Below are 20,252 nucleotides of genomic sequence, written 5' to 3' on the forward strand. Positions count from 1 at the left end.
TTTGTCCTCTACTTGATTGCGCACACAAGAACGATGTTCACAAATGCGTTGCCTTATTTCCCTTTTGGATTTGCCTGCATAGATGAGGTCACAGGGGCATTTGATTATGTATACAGACCATTTGGTTTTGCAGTTTGTGAAGGAGTTTAGGGTCAAAGGTTTCCTTTCAAGTCGATAGTTTTTAGATTAGTTGTCAAAGTGCAGACAGGGCAGTTGTTGCATTTGAAGTGACCTTTAACTGGCGGAAGGTGCCATAGTGCGGTTTGTTGGTTGTTTGGTGCATCCACTTCAGTGTACGTATGTACAAGGTGGTCTTTGAGATTGCGGCTGCGTTTGAACGCAAATCTGGGTTTCTCTGGTTTAAAAGAGTCAGTCTGGAGCTTGCCTCAATGTTTAAGGACCACTTTTTTGATGGAATTGCTCAATGGAGTAAAGGTGGTGACACAGGTCATCTTGTTATTCAGTTGTTCTCTTTTTGTTGGTGTGAGGCAAGACTCTCGATTGGTGTGTTTTACACGCTTTCTAGCTTGACGGACTATGTGGTTGGGGTAACCTCTTTCCTTCAGACGGGTGGCAAGTTCTTTACTTTTAGAAACATATTCACTTAATGTAGAGCAATTACGTCTTATTCGTAGAAATTGGCCGTAAGGGAGGTTCATCTTGAGGCCTGAAGGGTGAGAGCTGGAGTACTCTAGAAGTAAGTTTTTAGATGTTGGTTTCCGATATAGAGTGGTACTTAGAGAGTTGTCCAGATTTTTGAAAATTTCTAGATCCAGAAAGGGTATTCAGTCTTTACTGTGATCTGTGCTGAATTTTATGTAATTGTTCCTTGAGTTGAGCCATTGTATAAAAAGAGAGGAGATCTTCTTCAGTGCCTTTCCAGATCATGAATACATCGTCTATATATCGTAGCCAACACCTGATCAAGTTTTTGAAGGTGTTGAGTTCATTGTAGATTGAGTCTTTTTCGAAAGCGTCCATGAATAAATTTGCTACATCTGGGGCAAAGGTGGCCCCATGCTGGTTCTGTGACACTGCTGGTAGAATGTTTGTTTGTATATGAAGTAATTCTCCATTAGGGCTATCCTGGTGCATTTGAGAAGGAATGCTGTGGGTGGTTCCACTGTTGTTCTAACATCCAGATAGGTTTTGAGGACTTGTAAGCACTCCATTTGTGGGATACTTGTGTATAATGATTCCACGTCTAGGGTTACCAATAGATCTCCTTGTTCCACTTGTATGGTGTCCAACTTCTTTATCATGGCCATGGTGTCTTGGTTATAGGATGGCATTTTGCAGATGAAGGGCCTTAGGAAGTGGTCAATGTAGATGGATAAGGGTTCGAGGACTGATCCAATTCCGGCCACAATAGGTCTTCCCAGCGGGTTTACTAGGTTTTTGTGGATCTTCGGAAGCAGATAGAATGCTAGGATGATCGGATGATGATTGACCAAGAACGCTTTTTCATCCTCGTATATCCAGCCTTCATCGTATGCATGGCTCATGAGACTTGTAATCTCGGACAGTATCCTAGACGTGCAATTGGAGGCTATCTGTCTGTAAAACTTTGTGTTTGACAGTTGTCTGGTGACTTCATTGTCGTATAGGGTGTTGCTCCAGAGCACGATCCCACCACCCTTGTCTGCTGGTTTGATGAGGAAATTCTTGTTGCTTTCTAGTGACTTGAGTGCGAGCCTTTGAGGGGCTGAAAGGTTGTTTTTGAAGTGGGTTTTTTCGTCAAACATATTTTGCGCATTTCGAGGAGAATGCGATTCTCAAAAGATAGTATTTCGGGACATACCATGGAGGACAGAGGGGCAAAAGTCAACGGTGGTTTAAGGCCTGTTGATTTTGGTACTTCTTTTTCCAGGGAGTCCCTGAAAAAATATCAAAGACAGATTGTACGAAAGAATTTCCGTAACTCGACCTCCGTGCTGAACATGTCGGCATTTGCGCTTGGGATGTAGCTGAGTCCTTTACTTAGGACATCTATTTCGTTGGAGGACAGGATGTGATAACTGAGATTGAAAATGGGGATCACCATGTTTGTTGTGGTCGTGGGATCCATTGCCGTGTCCGCATTGGGTGCTGGCTTTGATAGCGAGGTCTACCGCGTTGCCCCCTCCCTTGAAAACTTGAAGCCTGTTGTGGGTTGGCTTGTCCACTGGTTGTCGAATCTGAGTCACTGCTGTTAGAGCTGTTGGAAAATGTCACAAATGTTTTCCTCTGTTGTCTCCGTGGGTTCTGTCTGTTGATGGATGTGTTCAAGTTCAACTGATTGTAGAAGCCAGGGACCAGGTATGGGTATGTCTTCTCCTCCTTATAGTTCTTAATATCGTTTTGTAATGTCCACAACTTCTTATCGATTGTGATTTTTTCAAATTTCTTTATTTCTTCTTCAATTCTTTCCAGATGTGTTTTTATGTCCTGGATTACAGAATCTTTTTGTGTTTTGGTTTCTTCCTCAGCTGTCTCTATTACTAGGATGACCCAATCACGTGAACATTTGTTCCCAACGCCACTAAATTTGGTCATAAATCTAGGGTTGTCTAGGAAGACCCGGGGTATGTTTTTCACCTGTAAGCCTTCTGGTATCACGCCAGCTTTCAAGTATTCTAACATTAACTGACCATGTGATTTTGTGCGGATGAGTTTCTTCTTTTTTTTAATAGAATGTCTAGGTTGTTGAGTGCCGGATCTTTCACCGGTGCCGCTGGTGTTATGGTACCACCAAGGAGCAATGGGGTGTCTAAAAGTGTTTTGTACAGATTATCGGAGAAACTCACAATGTTTACGTTCTCCATTTAGTGTTTATCAAATTAAAGATGCCCACAACCAAAGGGTTGTCCAAAGGGATGTGAGAGAATTGGGTGGAACCCTCTTTTTTTATAAGGGGGCCTGACTCTAGAGGGTTAGGAAGTACAATGAAAGAGAGGGATAGAGTCAAAGGCTATCATAGACAAAGGCGTGACACAGGGTCACCAAGACAATGCAGCAGAGCTAGGTGGCTGCTAGCTAAAAGAGAGATCACCTTGAGATACAGGAATGTCAAAAACAGGTTTTATATTCACTAACAAAAAAGACATACTTACAGATAGTGCCGTGGCACGGGGAATATGCATAATGGAGCACATTGTAGTCCTCACATTCGTGGGTTAGTAGGGAGAGTGGCAATTTATTTCATGTATTGCTAAGGATGACAATACGTTAACATTGTCGACACACTGGTTGGTGTTTCTGGTTCGGTATATTGATGGCAATAGGCAGTGGCTGTATAGAGTGGAGCAGCGCTGCTGAGTTGTACCGAACTGTCTTCAGGACAGTTAGTCGTGGTCGGGACGATGTTAAATGAGATGGGGGTCCACCTAGAGTTTAGAGGGGACTGTGTTAGTTTAAGGGTGGAAAGGTGATGCCAAAGAATGGAGAGAGAAAGAGCTGCAAAAGGGTGAACCTACCATGTTCAGGTAAGTAGAAGCCTTGGCTGAGGTCTTGAATTACCAGTTGCTAAATATTGCGGCTGGGGAGCAGTCTGCGTGAGTCAGATGCCAGGAGCTAAGTAAGATAATTGTGAGATAGAAATGAATCAAAACGGGCGATAGTGTCAACCACTAGGGTGCATTTTGTGATTTAGAGTGCAGAATGAATTATCCATCTACATTGACCACTTCCTAAGGCCCTTCATCTGTAAAATGCCATCCTATATCCAAGACACCACGGCCATGATAAAGAAGTTGGACACCATACAAGTGGAACAAGGAGATCTATTGGTAACCCTAGACGTGGAATCATTATACACAAGTATCCCACAAATGGAGAGTTTACAAGTCCTCAAAACCTATCTGGATGTTAGAACAACAGTGGAACCACCCACAGCATTCCTTCTCGAATGCACCAGAATAGCCCAAATGGAGAATTACTTTATCTACAAACAAACTTTCTATGAGCAGTGTCACAGAACCAGCATGGGGGCCACCTTTGCCCCAGATGTAGCAAATTTATTCATGGACGCTTTCTTTTGAAAAAGACTCAATCTACAATGAACTCAACACCTTCAAAAACTCGATCAGGTGTTGACTACGATATATAGACAATGTATTCATGATCTGCAAAGTACTGAAGAAGATCTCCTCTCTTTACTACAATGGCTCAACTCAAGGACCAATTGCATAATATTCACTAGATGATCACATTAAAGACCGAATACCCTTCCTGGATCTAGAAATTTGCAAAAATCTGGACAACTCTCTAAGTACCACTCTATATCGGTAACCAACATCCAAAAACACCCTTCTAGAGTACTCCAGCTCTCACCCTTCAGGCCTCAAGATGAACCTCCCTTACGGCCAATTTCTACAAATAAGACGTAATTGCTCTACACTAAGTGAATATGCTTCTAAAAGTAAAGAACTTGCCACCTGTCTGAAGGAAAGAGGTTACCCCAACCACATAGTCCGTCAAGCCAGAAAGCGTGTAAAACACACCAATCGAGAGTCTTGCCTCACACCAACAAAAAGAGAACAACTGAATAACAAGATGACCTGTGTCACCACCTTTACTCCATTGAGCAATTCCATCAAAAAAGTGGTCCTTAAACATTGGGACAAGCTCCAGACTGACTCTTTTAAACCAGAGAAACCGAGATTTGCGTTCAAACGCAGCCGCAATCTCAAAGACCACCTTGTACATACGTATACTGAAGTGGACGCACCAAACAACCAACAAACCACACTATGGCACCTTCCGCCAGTTAAAGGTCACTTCAAATGCGGCAACTGCTCTGTCTGCACTTTGACAACTAATCTAAAAACTATCGACTTGAAAGGAAACGTTTGGACCCTAAACTCCTTCACAAACTGCAAAACCAAATGGTCTGTTACATAATCAAATTCCCCTGTGACCCCATCTATGTAGGCAAATCTGAAAGGTAAATAAGGCAACGCATTTGTGAACACTGTTCTTGTGTACGCAATCAAGTAGAGGACAAACCCCTGGTGGCACATTTTAAAGCTAAAAATCATACCCACAATGACATCTTCTGGGCAATACTACAAACAGTGGGCAATCCCTTCCGCGGAGGCGATAGAGACCTTGCCCTACGCAAACTTGAGCAGAAATGGATTTATCGTTTGGACTCTGTCAAACAGGGCCTTAACATTTCAATCGAATGGAATCTCTTTTTCAACAAATAGGAATTCCTGCAGCATTGTGTCAAATTGAGTTGTCTCTAGTACTTGTAACCACATCTACACAAACATGAGGGTGAAATATGCCAACTATGAACTACTGTTGATATATGCTACATTGTTAAGAAGGTTTCCCTTGTTTTGTGATTACCAAAACCAAAATATGTACGTGTCAGATAGAAATGTCAAAATCAATAGATCGCTGTTGACTTATGCCACCTTGTAAACAACACAGCTAGCCCTTGTATTGTGACCGTCATATGTGCAATCAGCTACATGTACCATTGATTCTAAGCATGTATGCTCATCACACTTTGTTGTTCCATATCTTTCTCGACTGTTTTTTCCGTCCTATCACAGTTTTCCATCACGTCTGGCCTCTGACTAATGCCTCAGAACAAGACGTAATACAGAGATAACCCCTCCTTGACATTGTCAATATACTCGGTCTGTTTCCTTACAACGAGACGTATACAACAGAGACACTACTCTCCCGACACATGCGCAGTGCTGGTCGGTCGCTTTCCAAAGACATAAAGCGCCCGTGAAACACGCATGCACATAGCCGGTTTCCAGTACCCAGCAGTGACACAGCTCCTTTCGGCACGGGTAAGACTTCTGCCGCCGCACAGCTCTTTACCTCTGATTCGTCACCATCGAGCAGGTAACACTCCCTCAGTGACGAGCACACCTCACTCACGTACATTATGTACTTGCGAATGCCGTCTCGGGCATTCTTTCACCGCAGCCATATTCCTGCGGTTGCAACCCGAGTGGGGCACTTTGCCCTTCTACATCTTCGGGGCTCCACAAGTTAAATTACTCTCTCGTTCACTGCACGCACCGTTAGCTTTTTGGTGTACACAACGTTCAACAATGTGCCGTTTTTAATTCCGTGACATTGTTTGAATCGCCGCAACTAAACAACAGTGTATAACCAGCTGAGAAACACCTTTTGTTAGCAGGCATTTAGAGACCCATGCCCAAATGAATTAAGCACGGTCATTCTGCACTCTAAATCATTAAATGCACCCTAGTGGTTGACACTATCTCCCGTTTTGATTCATTACTGTCTCACAATGATCTTACTTAGCTCCTGGCATCTGACTCACGCAGACTGCTCCCCAGCCGCAATATTTAGCAACTGGTAAATCAAGACCTCAGCCAAGGCGTCTACTTACCTGAACATGGTAGGTTCACCCTTTTGCAGCTCTTTCTCTCTCCATTCTTTGGCATCACCTTTCCACCCTTAAACTAACACAGTCCTCTTTAAACTCTAGGTGGACGCCCATCTCATCTAACATCTTCCCGACCACGACTAACTGTCCTGAAGACAGTTCGGTACAACTCAGCAGCGCTGCTCCACTCTATGCAGCCACTGCCTATTGCCATCAATATACCGAACCAGAAACACCAACCAGTGTGTCGACAATGTTAACGTATTGTCATCCTTAGCAATACATGAAATAAATTGCCACTCTGCCTACTAACCCACGAATGTGCAGACTACAATGTGCTCCATTATGCATATTCCCCGTGCCACGGCACTATCTGTAAATATGTCTTTTTTTGTTACTGTAAATAAAACCTGTTTTTGACATTCCTGTATCTCAAGGTGATCTCTCTTTTAGCTAGCTGCCACCTAGCTTCGCTGCATTGTCTTGGTGACCCCGGGCCACGCCTTTGTCTAGGGTAGCCTTTGACTCTATCCCTCTCTTTCATTGTACTTCCTAATCCTCTAGAGTCAGGCCCCCTTATAAAAAAAGAGGGTTCTGCCCAATTCTCTCACATGCAACCCGGGTCTACCACAGTTCAAGAGCCAGAGACGCATGCTTCCTGGAGGTAGCCTATGTGGAGTATATGTGGAGTGCAGCAGGCTCCCAGTCTATTCCAGTGCCCATACCTGGATCTAAGGGATGCATTGTCCCCCTGCTCTCTGGACAATGATGCAATGCCTACTTGTGGACTGGGAACAGGTGTATTCTCAGTAGAAACCCCATGTTTTGTTTCTATGAGGATAAGTTTCACTCTGTTGCATTGCTGCTATGTCCTCAACCTTGAAGCCTAAACGCCAGAAGTTCTCAGAAGCGTGTACATCTTTGGGAGAGAGCAGAGGTAAGCAGGCACAAAATCTGTTTGAGGAAGACCACCAAGGTTGTGTACACTCCAGCTATGTGGAAGACGAGTCAAAGAAGGAAATCACAGTGGGAAGCTGTAAAGCCTTGCGGGCGCCAACCGACATATATGAGAAGACACTGAAGCTTATAAGCATTTGGAAAAGCAGTAATGAAAGAAAGCACAGATGCGTGCCTAGCTTCTCAGCGTCTGGGACTCTGTGAGAGACCTTAAGTGGAATGGACTAGGGACCAGTACAGAACCATGGAGGTAAGCCTTCTACCTGGATTCAAGATGGCCACTGATCCTTTTTTCAGGTTTAAGGAGCACAGACTGGACCGAGGAGTAAGCATAAGGCGCAACAAATGCCATGGCTACAGATAACCAATTAATGCACAGAACAGTAACATCAAGGAAAGGGGAGGCCAATAAGGGGGACGCCACCGACAGAACAAGGATGGAGAGACCAGACAGACAGAGGCCACTGTGTGAGAAGACGAGCCAGCAGCAGCCTTGTACACAGAGTGGGGAGAGGAGCTTGATCCAGACAGCGAAAGGAGCAAAGAAGAGAACACTGTAGTGGCCTTCGGGACCATTTTGAGGAAATCACTGCAACTGAGAAAAGACATGGTGTGGAGGTGTTTGAGAGCTGCGGGAAAGCTAATCTCACAGGTTTTGGGAAACTTGAGACACTTCAGGATCTGGGCTCCCCTGATGCCCTTGACTCTGGGCCCACAGGTAGATTTGAAGGACATCATATCCCTCCTGAGTTAGAAGGGAACTGTAACCCGTAGGAGAGAGAACCAGAAAGTAAGGAAGGGCACCATCCAACTTCTGAGTGAGAAGGGATTATGACCCTTAGAAGAGAAAGAACCAAAAAGAAAGGGCCAACCTCCTTATGTATGAAGAGCATCATATTCCTCCTAAGTGAGGACAGCACTATAATCCCTAGGAGAGAGAACCAGAAAGTAAAGGATAACCTCCCAAGTGCATGAACAGCATCATATCCCTCATAAGTGAGGACAACAATATAATCCTTAGGAGAGAGAACCAGCAAGTAAAGGATAACCTTCCAAGTGCATGAACAGCATCATACCCCTCCTAAGTGAGGACAGCAATATGATCCTAAAGGGAGAGAACCAGAAAGTAAAGGATAACCTCCCAAGTGTATGAACAGCATCATATCCCTCCTAAGTGAGGACAGCAATATAATCCTTAGGAGAGAGAACCAGAAAGTAAAGGATAACTCCCAAGTGTATGAACAGCATCATATCCCTCCTAAGTGAGAACAGCAATATAATCCTTAGGAGAGAGAACCAGAACTAGAAAGTAAAGGATAACCTTCCAAGTGTATGAACAGCATCATATCCCTCCTAAGTGAGGACAGCAATATAGACCTTAGGAGAGAGAACCAGAAAGTAAAGGATAACCTTCCAAGCGCATGAACAGCATCATATCCCTCCTAGTTGAGGACAGCAATATAGACCTTAGGAGAGAGAACCAGAAAGTAAAGGATAACCTTCCAAGTGTATGAACAGCATCATATCCCTCCTAAGTGAGGACAGCAATATAGACCTTAGGAGAGAGAACCAGAAAGTAAAGGATATCCTTCCAAGTGCATGAACAGCATCATACCCCTCCTAAGTGAGGACAGAAATATAATCCTTAGGAGAGAGAACCAGAAAGTAAAGGATAACCTCATAAGTGTATGAACAGCATCATATCCTCCTAAGTGAGGACAGCAATATAATTATTAGGAGAGAGAACCAGAAAGTAAAGGATAACCTCCCGAAGTGTCTGAACAGCATCATATCCTCCTAAGTGAGGACAGCAATATAATCCTTAGGAGAGAGAACCAGAAAGTAAAGGATAACCTTCCAAGTGCATGAACAGCATCATATCCTCCTAAGTGAGGACAGCAATATAATCCTAAAGGGAGAGAACCAGAAAGTAAAAGATAACCTCCCAAGTGTATGAACAGCATCATATCCCTCCTAAGTGAGGACAGCAATATAATCCTAAAGGGAGAGAACCAGAAAGTAATGGATAACCTCCCAAGTGTATGAACAGCATCATACACCTCCTAAGTGAGGACAGCACTGTAATCCCTAGGAGAGAGAACCAGAAAGTAAAGGATAACCTTCCAAGTGTATGAACAGCATCATACCCCTCCTAAGTGAGAACAGCAATATAATCCTAACGGGAGAGAACCAGAAAGTAAAGGATAACCTCCCAAGTGTATGAACAGCATCATATCCCTCCTAAGTGAGAACAGCAATATAATCCTTAGGAGAGAGAACCAGAACTAGAAAGAAAAGGATAACCTTCCAAGTGTATGAAGAGCATCATACCCCTTCCAAGTGTATGAACAGCATCATACCCCTCCTAAGTGAGGACAGCACTGTAATCCCTAGGAGAGAAAACCAGAAAGTAAAGGATAACCTTCCAAGTGTATGAACAGCATCATATCCCTCCTAAGTGAGAACAGCAATACAATCCTTAGGAGAGAGAACCAGAAAGTAAAGGATAACCTTCCAAGTGCATGAACAGCATCATATCCTCCTAAGTGAGGACAGCAATATAAACCTTAGGAGAGAGAATCAGAAAGTAAAGGATAACCTTCCAAGTGCATTAACAGCATCATATCCTCCTACGTGAGGACAGAAATATAATCCTTAGGAGAGAGAACCAGAAAGTAAAGGATAACCTCATAAGTGTATGAACAGCATCATATCCTCCTAAGTGAGGACAGCAATATAATTCTTAGGAGAGAGAACCAGAAAGTAAAGGATAACCTTCCAAGTGCATGAACAGCATCATACCCCTCCTAAGTGAGGACAGCAATTTAATCCTTAGGAGAGAGAACCAGAAAGTAAAGGATAACCTTCCAAGTGCATGAACAGCATCATATCCTCCTAAGTGAGGACAGCAATATAATCCTAAAGGGAGAGAACCAGAAAGTAAAAGATAACCTCCCAAGTGTATGAACAGCATCATATCCCTCCTAAGTGAGGACAGCAATATAATCCTTAGGAGAGAGAACCAGAAATTAAAGGATAACCTCCCAAGTGTATGAACAGCATCATATCCCTCCTAAGTGAGGACAGCAATATAATCCTTAGGAGAGAGAACCAGAAAGTAAAGGATAACCTTCCAAGTGTATGAACAGCATCATACCCCTCCTAAGTGAGAACAGCAATATAATCCTAAAGGGAGAGAACCAGAAAGTAAAAGATAACCTCCCAAGTGTATGAACAGCATCATATCCCTCCTAAGTGAGGACAGCAATATAATCCTTAGGAGAGAGAACCAGAAAGTAAAGGATAACCTCCCAAGTGTATGAACAGCATCATATCCCTCCTAAGTGAGGGCAGCAATATAATCCTTAGGAGAGAGAACCAGAAAGTAAAGGATAACCTTCCAAGTGTATGAACAGCATCATATCCTCCTAAGTGAGAACAGCAATATAATCCTAAAGGGAGAGAACCAGAAAGTAAAGGATAACCTCCCAAGTGTATGAACAGCATCATATCCCTCCTAAGTGAGAACAGAAATATAATCCTTAGGAGAGAGAACCAGAACTAGAAAGTAAAGGATAACCTTCCAAGTGTATGAACAGCATCATACCCCTCCTAAGTGAGAACAGCAATATAATCATAAGAAGAGAGAACCAGAAAGTAAAGGATAACCTTCCAAGTGCATGAACAGCATCATATCCCTCCTAAGTGAGGACAGCAATATAATCATAAGAAGAGAGAACCAGAAAGTAAAGGATAACCTCCCAAGTGTATGAATAGCATCATATCCTCCTAAGTGAGGACAGCAAGATAATCCTTAGGAGATATGATATGATATGATATGATATGATATGATATGGCATTTGTAACGCGCCTATACACAAGTGTTTCAAGGCACGACGAGGCAGGGAGGGGGGAACAAGGGGAGACAGACAACGATCCTACTAGGCCAGGTGTCTTTCAGACCGCGCAAGTGCATGGGTGGGGGGGGACAGGAAAAGTGCAAGGGGGAAGGGAGAGGGGAAAGTGCAATACAGGGTTAGTAATGAAAGAGGGCCAGCTAGTGGCAAGTGCAAGATAAGTGCAGAACAAGTGCTGGGGGGGGCTGTAGAGATACAGAGACAGTCCCGCAGTGCAAGGGTAGCAAGGAAGGCAGTGCAGGGGAGAGTGGCTGGGCCAAGGACCAGGGTTAGTGAGTGGCCCAGTTGCTGATTCAGTACAGTATCAGTGGTTTAGCAGGGGAGAGGGGGAGAGAAAGCAGAAGCAAAGAGGAAGGTTTTGAGGTGCTTCCGGAACCGGAGATGGTTCTCCTCAAGTTTCAGGGAGGCAGGAAGGCTGTTCCAGAGGGAGGCCCCTGCTGCGGAGAGAGATCTCCCCCCAACTCGTTGCTTGGAGAAGCGGCTGACCTTGAGGGAGTTGGAGGTGGAAGAGCGAAGTGCTCGAGAAGGAAGATATTTAGGAAGGGAGAGTTGAAGGTATTTTGGCCCCAGGCCCCAGAAGGCCTTGTGGACAATGCAGAGGGTTTTTAACTTAATCCTCGCAGCCACAGGGAGCCAGTGTAGCGCTTTCAGTCCTGGAGAGATACAGTCCCTGGGCTTGAGGCCAAGGACAAATCTCGCAGTCCTGTTCTGGATAAGTTGCAGAGGGCGGAGAGTAGAGGCAGGCAGATTTAGATAGAGGCTGTTACAGTAGTCCAGCTTCGAGAGAACCAGGGCTCTGGAGACAGTGAGCTTCTGGGGGAAGGAGAGGAAAGGAAGGATACCTCTGAGGAGGTGCAGCTGGTAGTGTGACTTCTTAGAAATGTCAGAAATGTGAGGAGAGAAGGAGAGTGTGGAGTCGAAGATGGCCCCGAGGTTTTTTGCCTTGCAGGTAGGAACAGGAGGAGGGCCAAGAGAGGCCGGCCAGAGAGCTGCTGGGAAGGAGGGAGTGGGTGTGCCGATGAGTAGAATCTCAGTCTTACTGGCATTAAGGCAGAGGTCGTTGGCGGCACACCATTCCTGGATAGCAGAGAGACAGTCAGAGATGAGGGAAGGAGAAGAGGAGGCCGAGGGTAGCCTGAAAATGAGCTGGGTATCATCCGCATAGCACTGAAAGTTGGGGCAGAGAGCAGCGATGCGGTGGGCGAGAAGTGCCAGATACTGGTTAAACAGCCAGGGGAAGAGGTTAGAACCCTGGGGGACACCACAGGTAGAGAAAAAGATATCAGACAGGAAAGACCCCAGTTGGACCTGGGAGGGTCGATTAGAGAGGAAAGAGGTCAGCCAAGCCAGAGCCAGACCAGTGATACCCAGGTTATCACGGAGACGGTTGAGCAGGATGGTATGGTTGACAGTATCAAAGGCAGAAGAGAGGTCAAGTAAAATGAGAACACATGGAATATTAGAGTCAAGGTTTGAGAGCAGGTCCTCACGGATGTTCAGGAGAGCAGTTTCCGTGCCTCTGGCAGCTCTGAAGCCAGACTGATGGTCGTGAAGGCTACCAACAGATTCAGCATGGAGATTAAGCTGGGAGATGGCAAGTTTCTCCAGGAGCTTGCCCAGGAAAGGAGTGATAGAGATAGGGCGATAGTTAGCTGGGCATGACGGGTCGGAAGAGGGTTTCTTAAGAAGGGGATGCACAAGGGAGTTCTTGTGAGGGGATGGGAAGACTCCAGAGGCGAAGGAGTGATTGCAGAAGTCAGCAAGGGCAGGAGCCAAGGAGTCGATGTGGTCCTTAATAGTTTTGGAGGAGCAGGGGTGGACCTGTGCTGATGAGACTTTCATAGATCGGACTTGTCTCAAAACCTCATCAGCGGAAAAAAAGGGGAAAGGCAGAGAAGGAGAGAGGAGGGGTGGCTGCAGAAGGGCCAGAGAATGGGCAGGGAATAGAGGGGGGGAGGTGATGGGAGGAGAGTGAGGACAGGATGTCCTGAGTTTTAGAAATGAAGTGAGAGAACCAGAAAGTAAAGGATAACCTCCCAAGTGTATGAACAGCATCATATCCCTCCTAAGTGAGAACGGTTACAGGTCATTTGGTCGAAAATAAATGGTCAACAGGACAAATGGTCGACACAATTTGGTCGAAAGACAAATGGTCGAATTTTTTTTTTTTATTTTCTTTTTTTTTTTTTTTGGGGGGGGGGTCTCCCCAACTCCCTTTTTTGCTAAAAAACCCTTTTTTTTCCTAAACGAAAACCTGAAATATATATATATAAATAATAAAAAAAATTCGACCATTTGTCTTTCGACCACATTGCGTCAACCATTTGTCTGTCGACCAAATGACTGGACAGCGTGAGAACAGCAATATAATCCTTAGGAGAGAGAACCAGAAAGTAAAGGATAACCTTCCAAGTGTATGAACAGCATCATATCCTCCTATGTGAGGACAGCAATATAATCCTTAGGAGAGAGAACCAGAAAGTAAAGGATAACCTTCCAAGTGCATGAACAGCATCCTATCCCTCCTAAGTGAGGACAGCAATATAATCGTTAGGAGAGAGAACCAGAAAGTAAAGGATAACCTCCCGAAGTGTATGAACAGCATCATATCCTCCTAAGTGAGGACAGCAATATAATCGCTAGGAGAGAGAACCAGAAAGTAAAGGATAACCTCCCGAAGTGTATGAACAGGATCATATCCTCCTAAGTGAGGACAGCAATATAATCGTTAGGAGAGAGAACCAGAAAGTAAAGGATAACCTCCCGAAGTGTATGAACAGGATCATATCCTCCTAAGTGAGGACAGCAATATAATCCTTAGGAGAGAGAACCAGAAAGTAAGGGAAGCCCCCTAGGTATGAAGGGAACCATAACCATTCTGAGTGAAAAAAGGCAGTCTCACCCTTAGTCTTCTGTCGGCACCCAGAAAAGAAAGTCATGCACCCACAAACCTCCAGCACATTTGTTACTTTTCAGGGAAAATTGGACAAAGGAGGGGTTTTATTTTACAGGAAGGTTTGCAGTAAATTGTGCATATTAAAACACGCAGATCCAGTAACATTGATCTAACTAACCTGCTGCACATTGCGTCTGGCCATGACGCTGGACCACGCTGGACCAGAATCGCTCCCAAAACAAGTTGACGTTGGTCTGATGGGTTGACGATTTGACAATGGCCAGTCTGTCCCCCTCCACAATGATTCACTTCCCTCCATTTACTCCAGTTAAACAGCCTTTTCTGCCACGATCCACTGTTTCCTCTTAACCTAAAAAATGAACCTAAAACTAAACCTAAAATTGTTGATTTTATCAATGTTTATCTACTGAGTTATTGCAGAACTTCAGCATTTTCAATGTGTATCTTCTGTATGTATAATCCATCCCGAAGAAAGGTAATACATAAATGAACTTGCCATGTACTTCACCGCCCACTTATATTTATATTGCATTCCAAGAAAAACACTCAAACCTCCAAAAAGTTCATCTTTACACTGCTTTTCTTTTTTTCTTGTCATTTTCACAGAGGGTATGATTGTGCGAAAATGGCCAACTATTCTTCTAATCTGCAATTTAAGACAGAAGTATACTGTAAAAGTGTTTTGCCAAGAAGCACAGTGCAAAAGGCATCCTGAGCAAATTCTACTCAAAGAAAAATGTATAATACTTTGTACCTAAATATATTTTATATCAATAACATTGCAGAGCTGGCTTAGTATGGCATTTATTTCTTCAAATACATTATTTACGTATTTACATTAAAAAAACATATAATTACAATGTGTTTTTCCACAGTGGAGGCCGCCAAATCACCATACATGGCAGAGATGTGGATGTGAACGATCGCGTGACCATTTCAGTGACGCGTGATCTGCACCAGGTACCTTTAAAGGGTCTCACCCATATGTCTTTGACTTGGTTCTCCCTTGTTTATCTTCCCAGAATATAGTCCTAGGTTTGAAGTCATTCTCTCATTTTAGCTGAATATTGTTGACATGGTAAATTGTGTAGCACAAAACCACAAACAGACACACATAATAAACAGCAAAGCGCAATCCATTCTTGGGTTTTGGCTCAATGAAGTTGTTTCAGCACCATCCAATGAAGCCAATGGCTAATGCTATGGCAAATGTGATTAAATATTCATCGGTCTAGTGATTTCTCACTTGGCTTTTATTTATTTAATTGTTTTTTATAACGCTCCTAATACCATACTTGAGTTCGGTTTCTAAGCGCGGATCCGGGATTTGAACCTCTGTTGCTTCCAAGACCCCTGCGCTGCCTCTGTGCTATCCTTCGTTTGCTGAAACGTGTCTTAAGGATGCTCATAGTGTTGAGCAATTAATACATTGTGGAACAGGCCGTTTCCGGAGGTCCCCTGCCTGGCTTTGGAGACTAAATGGGTGTCACAGGGGGCCGGTGCCAGCAGATAATGTGCATGGGGAGTTAAGGGGAGAAAGCCCTGATCACCCTCACTTGGACCTCGTCATGTGCAGGGGGGCAGTCAAGAACCTCCTCTTGTGGGCACTCGCCCCAACAGAGAGTGCCTCGACCTCTCTCTAGGCTGACCTAGAGTAACAGGAGGGAGAACAAATCCCTCCTTGTAACCAGATGCAATAACCAGAGGGGTCTGGGATAGTGATAATGGCGAGCCTCCACAAACTCCATATCATATATCATGTGGAAAGCGATATGTGGGCTGGCCTATATCAGTTGCCTGGGATCCCCTACCCGAGTTCTTGACAGCCCAGGGTAAGGCCAGCCTGGCATAGACAGACAGGGAATGGGGAAGCAGATACTGAAAGGCAGCAACTCTGATCAGCATGCACATTCCAGGCTAATCAAAGTGAATGCAGCAATGAATACTGGACTCCAGAAAGAACAAATATGGCTCTTGAAAGGAAATCATCACACCGTTTAGTGACAGGTTTGTACAAAGCAACACAGAGGGTAAAACTGGAACACAGTGGAATGATTTGCACCTGCATACACAGTAGTCATACCAAACAGTAAGTGATTTCTCAGTGTAATGTCACTTTTACAACACACATTTTGTATTTGTATTTATAAAATGTTTATATAGCGATTTATGCCAAAGCGCTTTACAAGAGGACAATAGTAGATACAATAAGCATTGAAAATTGTGAATCAAGTAACAGAAAGCAATACGTGCAACAATTTACAACATATTACTTGAACGCTGTGGTGTTACATGAGTGTTGTAAGGCTATAGTAAGAGAAGGAACAAGAAGGAGTAAGGATGGGTGGTAGGGCCGAGATGAGAGAGGTAGCACAAGATGTCAGAGTGGGGAATGGAGGAGATAGGATTTTAGAGAGGTGCAGAAAGAAGGATAGGAGGAGATAGAACGGATAGGGAGAGGGAGACGGTTCCAGTGAAAAGGGGCAAGTAGTTGGAAAGAACAAAAGCGGGATGGGGCAGAGGGTGAAGGAGGAGAAGTGAGTAGGAAGTGTTCGGCAGAGCGGAGAGTTGAAATGAACAGTTAAGGCTTTTTCTTATTAAACCAAATGAACAGTTAAGGCTTTTTCTTATGTCTCGGGAGGATAGCTCAGTAGGCAACGTGCTCGCCTTGGAAGCAAGACGATATGGAGCACCACAGGTTCGATCCCTGGGTCTGCGCTTAGACTTTATAAATAACCTATCATATCATATCAGAGCATAAGATGTTCAACCTTTTTTCTCTTTTCTTTAGTTATGAAGACGTTATACATGTATGACTTGACATTAACACACATCACAGTGTGAATGATGCATGTTAGGAAACAACACTCCTTATGTTAAAATTATACAATTAAATGAACACTTAATTAAATTACACATTTTCTGTGTCCATACAATTACATAAATACCGGGTGGTAGGTAAACATCTAGACGATTTTAATAACCGCAATTTCATGAATATTAAAACGAGATGGACCGAAATTATGGAATTTTATAATGTCAATTTACTAAATATGACATCGGACCTGGTAATGGTGGAACAGAAACTATTTGAGATTAATTGGTGTGGTACTTGTGACGCGAGAAAGAAGCATAAGCTCTATTCTGATTTGTGCCTAGAGAACAAAAAATTGGGTAGTATACTGAATTATTTATATCAATGCACTGACTGTCGGGTTTTAGACACTTTTCAAGAATCCGATTTAATCGTATTCATACCAAAGAGATCTTACATACTAAAGGTGCAACGCAGTCAGTGGCATGCCACTTCTGCAATGGAAATCCAGAAACCTTGAAGCACTTCATGGTAAAATGCCCACACCTCCAAGTAAAAACTATTTGGTATGTTTGTACACAGTACTGATTCTTTGAACTTTGATTTCTATTGGAGTTTTATGCCGAGAGGCCAGCCTACATCTTTACTAATTAGAGAGATTGCCTTTCTAAATCTGATGAAATTGAGCGACGTATTTTAGGTAATGTTTGATGTCAAAGATGGTCTTAATAATGATTTTATTAATGTATTTGAAATATGGATTCTCTTGGTTTTAGTACATGTATTGATGTATTTTATATTTATTTGTTTGTTTCTTTGTATTATTCTATGTATAAGATTTATATTAAGCCTATGTACAATTATAATTAAAACAAAAATACATAAATAAATAAGTAAATACATAAATGGAAGTTCCAGAAGGTGTCCAGCTGACATCCTGTAGTTAGGCACAGGTGGGCTGTCTATTCTTGAGGCAGTAAGGAAGCCTGGAACCATCCTCCATTATAGGGATAGGGAGAGAGGAAAAATCCTAAGTAACATTTTCCAGCTGTCACAAGAGGATTTGGGGGATGGGCTGGGCAGCAAAGCGGGAGCACTGGAAAATTCCAACCCATGGAAATCAATGCAGTCCAATGAACAGAATGAGGGTCTAAAGACGAATATGGTCATTGTGACGAATCCTATGGATCCCTCACTAAATCCCTGCCTACAGTCCCCTCCCAGGTGGCCAAGGAAAGGCAGACGCTTCCTGATCCTGACCTTGAGGGTGGTGTACTGCGGGAGGATCACCTGGGAGGAGACAAGGCCCATGGTGGTGAAGAGACCTTGTGGGATGAGACACAGTATGTGTCCTTTAAAAGAGAGAACCTTTTAAAGTTACCATAACAGGTAATGCCTATTGTCATTATGATATATCTGAACCACAAATAAGATCTGTAGCTCTGAATGCAAATACCATCAAATCTGAACAGAACTCAATAACAGAAAGAACATCTAAGGTACTTCAGGCTACAAATCCTCCCTACTCTCAAAGGTATAATTAAAAGGAATCTAAAAATATTGCCTTAATTTTTCCTCTGTAACAACATATTCTAATGATTCATCCTTGAATAACTTTAAGGGAAATAAATCTACCCTTAAAACCCAGAAGATTTTTAAAAGAACTAACTTTGTTGTTGTGGACTACAAGTCCCATAATCCCATAAGTACTGGGACGAGGAAGAGGGCTGAGGAGGCATGCTGTGGTAGTAGTCAGGCAATCAAGGCTAATAGCCAACACCTGAAGGAACCTGAGAGGCATAAAAGACCCCCTCAGGTGCAGTCAATCAGAATGAGCTGATAATCATCCCCACTAGTCATTTTTAACCCTTCATACCAGCAAGGACTGACAGTGGTCCTCCTGTCTTTTGTACAACTACCTACACAGAAACCTTTGTTGAAGCCAATATATGAGTACTCAGGGTCAAGTTAAAAATCCCAAAAGTCGATAACTAAATAATTGCTATCCCTTTTATCTTTATTTACCCACTATTAGAAAGGCGGCACACCAACGGCTTCTCGAGACATGGGTGTAGACAGGCCGGGACAGATAGAACCTTCTCTGTCTTCTCTTTGTCTGTCTTTCCAATCATTTCTTTGATTTATGTCAAGATTCACCAGACCCTCAGAACTAATTTAAAGAGATAAAAAATTATACTGTTTGGCTTTGAAAACAGGTTGTGATCAGTTGTCTCTGCTGCTCTCACCCTTTGAGACTTTTCGATTCACCTACAGTTACTGTACATGTATAATGTATTAACAAATTATTAGGGTGTGTTGATCCTAAGAGGGCCTTGAGCTTTTACATCTCTAGGATGGCAAACCTTAGGCAAGATGACCAATTGTTCGTGGGTCATATTGGACACAAATTAGGACTGGCTGTGACCAAGCAAACCTTGTCCCACAGGATTACACTTTGCATTAATGAATACTACAATTTAGTGGGTAAATGCATTCCTCTAGGCCTATGGGTACATACTACAAGGGGTATGGCCACTTCATCGGCTTTACATAGAGGGGTACCAGTACAAGACATTTGTGCTGCTGCCACTTGGTCCTCTCTGCATACATTTTCAAAACATTACTCCCTGGACTCTGTGTCGGCACAGGAAGCAAGATTTGGGAAGTCTGTACTCCACAGCATTAATGACAAATAGCATTCTTACTTCCACCTCCTACACATACTGCTTTGGGAGTGCTTCAAAAATGCAGAATACATGGGAGGACAAAAATCCATTCGAAGAACAAATTCCTCACCCCAGGTAATGTCCTTTCCACTGGATGTTCCTCCCACGCATTCCTCATCGCCCCTCCCATCCTACCCCTCAGTAGAATTTCCATTGTATGGCACCTTCCTCTCTTTAGCATTTGGTCCATTGACCTTGTGAATGTCTGTGCTCTGAGACTATAGAGGATAAACTAGAACTGAAGTAACAGGCACATTGTGTGTTATATGTACTGTCAGTGGCTTCATGCTCAAGAGCGGACAAAGACTGTCGAGGGACATGGAGTCGCCGACGCACTGCGCCCTTTACTGAGAAAATATTTTCCGAAGCAGCTGACACTGGAAGGAGATAATCAAAGATCAGGAATACGTGGGAGGAACATCCAGTAGAAAGTACATTACCAGGAGTAAGTAATTTGTTCTTCTGGACAGACAGGTCTCTGTGGCCTGATGATTCCAAAGACTCTTGGGGCCGATGGTGTCTTGCATCCATATAGTACCCTTCGCGAGACTGCAACTGC

At 43.5% G+C, this 20,252-nt stretch overlaps 1 protein-coding gene across 2 annotated transcripts in view; it reads left to right on the forward strand.

Moving 5' to 3' along the window:
- Nucleotides 1–20,252, forward strand: part of PLXNC1 (plexin C1) — a 1,076,103-nt gene that overhangs the window by 475,870 nt on the left and 579,981 nt on the right. For both annotated transcript variants that reach the window (XM_069629799.1, XM_069629800.1), the window contains exon 12: nt 15,028–15,112. In XM_069629799.1, coding sequence (XP_069485900.1) covers nt 15,028–15,112 — 85 coding nt within the window. The remainder of the gene's footprint in view (nt 1–15,027; nt 15,113–20,252) is intronic.

Source organism: Ambystoma mexicanum, chromosome 12, assembly GCF_040938575.1.
Source record: "Ambystoma mexicanum isolate Mex_15411 chromosome 12, UKY_AmexF1_1, whole genome shotgun sequence".
In the NCBI taxonomy this organism is placed as follows: domain Eukaryota; kingdom Metazoa; phylum Chordata; class Amphibia; order Caudata; family Ambystomatidae; genus Ambystoma; species Ambystoma mexicanum.